The following is a 4,740-nucleotide window of genomic DNA, read 5'->3' as shown; positions in this document are numbered from 1 at the left end:
GCACTGCTTATCTTTCTTGAGATTCTCAGTGAGTTTCCATGGGTTAAGTTTTATTGGAAGTATGGAAAGTACAGTTAAGATAGATAACTGACTATCAAATCTAATTGTCAAGTGTCCTGGTGACTCACTGGGATGTAACGTGACTGGGCATTTGCTTGGTGGCATGTGACTTGCCCATGGCTTGATGGATCCCATCTTGACCCCTGCATTTGGGAACATGGTCAGCATAACGGAAGGTGCACAGGCATCTGTGAAGGGCAGCAGACCCCATGGCACAGAGTACAGGGTCCACACTGGTGGTCAGCTCATGGTGGGTGTCTAGTGTAGACTGCAGAGAGATTCCTTCAGGTGGTCTGTGACCCCTACCCCTGATTGAGTGTTTCCTCTATGTCAGATACCAGGGTAAATTTTGGGGGCAATGTCGTCTCTATATTGGGTATTTTTATCTCCCCTTTGAAGTAGCAAGAGGCAGGTCACATCCAAGTTCACATCTAACCAATTACAAAGATTCCACCACACCATTCCCCCTGTTTGGATGTTCAAATTATAATCTGATGCCATGTTGAAACTGAAAAGATAAATTTTCCTCTCAAGACAGGATTGAAAGAGAAGTTGAAAATACTGTTACTCTGTGGCTGAGAAAGAAAAATGCCTTCTGTGTTCTTCCTGTTACTGTCCCAGCCTTGTTAGTGCCGCTCTGCTCTTTCCCTTTAGTCTGCAGACCTTCAGGAGGTCATGTTCACAGCTCTCATAAAGGACAGACCCAAGTTTGTCCGCCTCTTTCTGGAGAATGGCTTGAACCTGCGCAAGTTCCTCACCCACGACGTGCTCACCGAGCTCTTCTCCAGCCACTTCAGCACCCTTGTGTACCGGAACCTGCAGATTGCCAAGAATTCCTACAACGACGCCCTCCTCACCTTTGTCTGGAAACTGGTCGCAAACTTCCGGAGAGGCTTCCGGAAGGAAGACAGAAATAGCAGGGATGATTTGGACGTAGAATTCCACGTATGTACTGGGAGAATGCTCTGATATTTTGAGTCTTCCTTCAAAAAATATCTCTACCTCTGTCTTTCCCACCCCCTGCCATGAGGTAGTTAACACATGACGTTGCCTTTACTTAAACTGAGGCTCTACCTGGCAAGGCTTCTAATAATCTTGCATTACACTGCATGCTATGTTTAAACTGGTTGTAGTTTTCATAATTGCACAGCTGGGTGTGGTATACATTCTGGAGACATCTAACAGGGAACAGGGACAAACAAGTGGTCCCCTGCTCAAATCTTAGGCCAGTGGTCCCCTGCCCATGTCTTAGCCCAGTGGTCCCCTGTCCATGTCTTAGCCCAGTGGTCCCCTGCCCACGTCTTAGCCCAGTGGTCCCCTGCCCATGTCTTGGCCCAGTGGTCCCCTGCCCATGTCTTAGCCCAGTGGTCCCCTGCCCATGTCTTGGCCCAGTGGTCCCCTGCTCGTGTCTTAGCCCAGTGGTCCCCTGCCCATGCCTTAGCCCAGTGGTCCCCCACCTTTTAGATACCAAGGACCAGTTTTACAAAAGATAGTTTTTCTATAGACCTGTTGGGAGGATAGTTTAGGGATGACTCCAGCACATTACAGCTCCATCTCTGATCATCAGGCATTAGATTCTCATAAAGAGGTGCTGTCTAGATCCTTCCCATGTGGTTTATAGCAGGGTCCATGCTCCCATGAGAATCTAATGCTGTTGCTGATCTGATAGGAGGCGGAGCTCAGGCGGTGATGAGAGGGATGGAGAGCGGCTGTTAATACAGATGAAGCCTCACTCACTTGCCCTCTGCTCACCTCCTGCTGTGCAGCCTGGTTCTTAACAGGCCATGGACTGGTACTGCTCCTTGTCCTGTGGGTTGGGGACCCAAGTCTTAGCCCACTGGATGTGATTTCCTTAAAATAGCTCCTTGCTCTACAAGCATATTAAGGGCTAAAGAACAGGCAGGTGTTTTTTTGGGAATAAAAGGGGCTGTGAATATGCTGCATTCATGACAGGAAGCTGTGTAGGCACCACCTTACTCCCGGGCCTCTTGCTTTAAGTCAGGGCAGCCCTGTTTCCAGTTGCCAACCCCTGTGACTATCAGAGATTGGTGCCCACGTACCTGAGCCCCCTCCAGGTGGAGCGGAGGGGCCGACTGGAGGCCTGTGCTGCACTGGCTCTGGGAGTTGCCTGGGGGCTCATCTCTAGTTACCCAGTGAGATAGCTTAGGTGATAATGCATCTTTTCTTGGTTTCTTTTATTTTTTTTAAATATAGTTAATTTTCTCGTTTGTTTTTTTTTTATTGCAAGGGTACATGTCAAATATATTGATAGTAGAGTATAAATGTCTAAACACAACACTTAAATAAGTGAGGTTTCTTTCCTTTCTGATAGCATTTCTTCACTCCTCTATTGATTTTCATTGAATTGAATAAGCTGCTTACCTCCAATTCTTATCTCAGGATTGCTTCTGGCAGAACCCAGACGAGATCATTATCTTTTGTAATGATTCTGTGCATGTGTGTGTGTGCACGCACAAGCTCACACGCAGGTATATGTTGCAAAAATGTAAGTGAGCTGAGTGTTTGCAGGAATTGGAAGCATTTAGAGAGCTTCTGTTCCACTCTATTTATGTTAAATCCCTTTGCAATATGCATAACTGTACCTCGTGCATTTTACGTACTGGTACAACTTGTAAGAATTTTCTATCTGGAAAGCTTCCGCTGGAAGGTACACCAGGCTGAATAGGAGCTGGGGTTCTAACTGATGTATTAGGAATCAAATCTTTAACAGTCCAAAGAAATAGGTCTAGTTTTAAGTTGGGATAAAATTGAACTTAAACTGTAGGAAAGTTGGGATTTAGTTTGAAAGATTCTTTTCTAGAAGAGAAACAGATTTATAGGATGAGAAGGAATTGTTTTCTCTTTGGGCTGTCATTCAGTTTTTAAATTACTCTCAGCACATTTTATTTCAACCTTTATACTTCTCTATCTATGTTGTACTTTGCCTTTTATAATAGATAAAAGATTTTGTGTCAAATTAGACCACCCAGTGAGGTGCAGAGATGAAAATCTCATCACTGGTCCCTATGCTGTTAAAATGGACTCATACACAAAGCTGCAGATCCTCCCAATGTGGGGCTCCATCCCAGGGCTTTCTGTTCCCACTTTTATTGTGACAGAGGGGCCCCTGAAATGATTTCCCTTTGCACATGCTGACTGTATGCTTCCCCCCTCCAGGATGTGTCTCCTATTACCCGGCACCCCCTGCAAGCACTGTTCATCTGGGCCATTCTTCAGAACAAGAAGGAACTCTCCAAAGTCATATGGGAACAGGTAGGTGTCTAAGCCCACACCAGATCTATGCCAAATGTGTGCATTGTTATAGCAGGTCTGATCTTCTCAAAACTCATGTGCCTAATTGAAATCATCACTAACAAGGACATCTGATGTCCATGAACATGGTTGTACCTCTGTTAATGTGTTTGGGGAGTGGTTCCTGCAAGTCAATTGTTCTTGGTGGGCAACCTGGTAGGCATCTGCTTCTGTGGGGTGTGTGTATGGGTGAGGGTGTGACTGTTTCTGGGTGGATAAAGTTTTTAAATTTAATTTTAAAAGTTAATTTCTAGGGTTGGGCGTGGTGGCTCATGTCTGTAATCCTAGCACTCTGGATTGTCTGAGCTCACAGGTTCGAGACCAACCTGAGCTAGAGTGAGACCCCCATCTCTAAAAATAACCAGGCATTGTGGCAGGTGCCTGTAGTCCCAGCTACTTGGGAGGCTGAGGCAAGGAAGTCACTTGAGCCCGAGAGTTTGAGGTTCCTGTGAGCTGTGATGCCATTTTCTCATTACGGACAGGAAGCAGGACCTGTGAAAAATTCTGCTTTGGAAAATATTTTGAGAATTTTCTTTTTTATTTAGCATGGAATAATTTTTGTAAACGATATATGGATATGTGCACTCCATTCTCAATTTTTAGAGAATGAAATTGGATATGGAATTCAGGCAGCCTTTCTGGGAATGTTGTCTGGGTCTTCTGTGTTCTTATCCTCCCCCCCACCAACTCTTGGAGATGTGTCAGTATGAGAGAGGGTTAGTCAGACCTCCTACCATCATTGTCTTCTGTCATTTTCTCATGACTTTATCTTGATATGATATTTTGTATGCTGATTCCAAGTTCAAGACCTCAAGCACATCCAGGCTCAGGGTTATTTTGTGCTCATTACAAATTTTACTTTGCATCATTAGGAACAGTTTAGATTCTACCATTGCCTCCTCTGCCATGAGTTCCTCCTCTGAGGAGTGTTGACTTGAAGGCGTTATGAATTAACTGTAAAATTCTCCACCCCCCCCCCCCATGAAAAGACCAGGGGCTGTACTCTGGCAGCCTTGGGGGCCAGCAAGCTCCTGAAGACTCTGGCCAAAGTGAAGAATGATATCAATGCTGCTGGGGAGTCTGAGGAGCTGGCGAATGAGTATGAGACCCGTGCCGTCGGTGAGTCCCCAGTGACAGGACACCACAGTGGGGGCAGGTCTGTCGTGTGTGACACTCGAGTCCCCAGTGACAGGACACCACAGTGGGGGCAGTTTGCCACATGTGACACTTGAGTCCATGGTGACAGGACACCACAGTGGGGGCAGGTCTGCATGTGTGACACTTGAGTCTCCAGTGACAGGACACCACAGTGGGGGCAGGTCTGCCGTGTGTGACACTCGAGTCCCCGGTGACAGGACACCACAGTGG

The 4,740-nt window shown here is 46.2% G+C and overlaps 1 protein-coding gene across 1 annotated transcript; it reads left to right on the top strand.

Moving 5' to 3' along the window:
* Positions 1–217: 217 nt before the first annotated feature.
* LOC100952814 (transient receptor potential cation channel subfamily M member 8-like) lies at positions 218–4,491 on the top strand (the record flags this gene model as incomplete). Its single annotated transcript, XM_003803788.2, has 4 exons — positions 218–310; positions 715–1,005; positions 3,238–3,333; positions 4,362–4,491. Coding segments are annotated over exons 1-4 (610 nt in total), but the record flags the coding sequence as incomplete, so codon positions are not given.
* Positions 4,492–4,740: the final 249 nt, after the last annotated feature.

This window comes from Otolemur garnettii, unplaced genomic scaffold, assembly GCF_000181295.1.
Source record: "Otolemur garnettii isolate 467f Iridium unplaced genomic scaffold, OtoGar3 scaffold00737, whole genome shotgun sequence".
Classification (NCBI taxonomy): Eukaryota; Metazoa; Chordata; class Mammalia; order Primates; family Galagidae; genus Otolemur; species Otolemur garnettii.
Note: the sequence above shows the minus strand (reverse complement) of the source record. Positions and strands in the feature narration are given on the sequence as shown.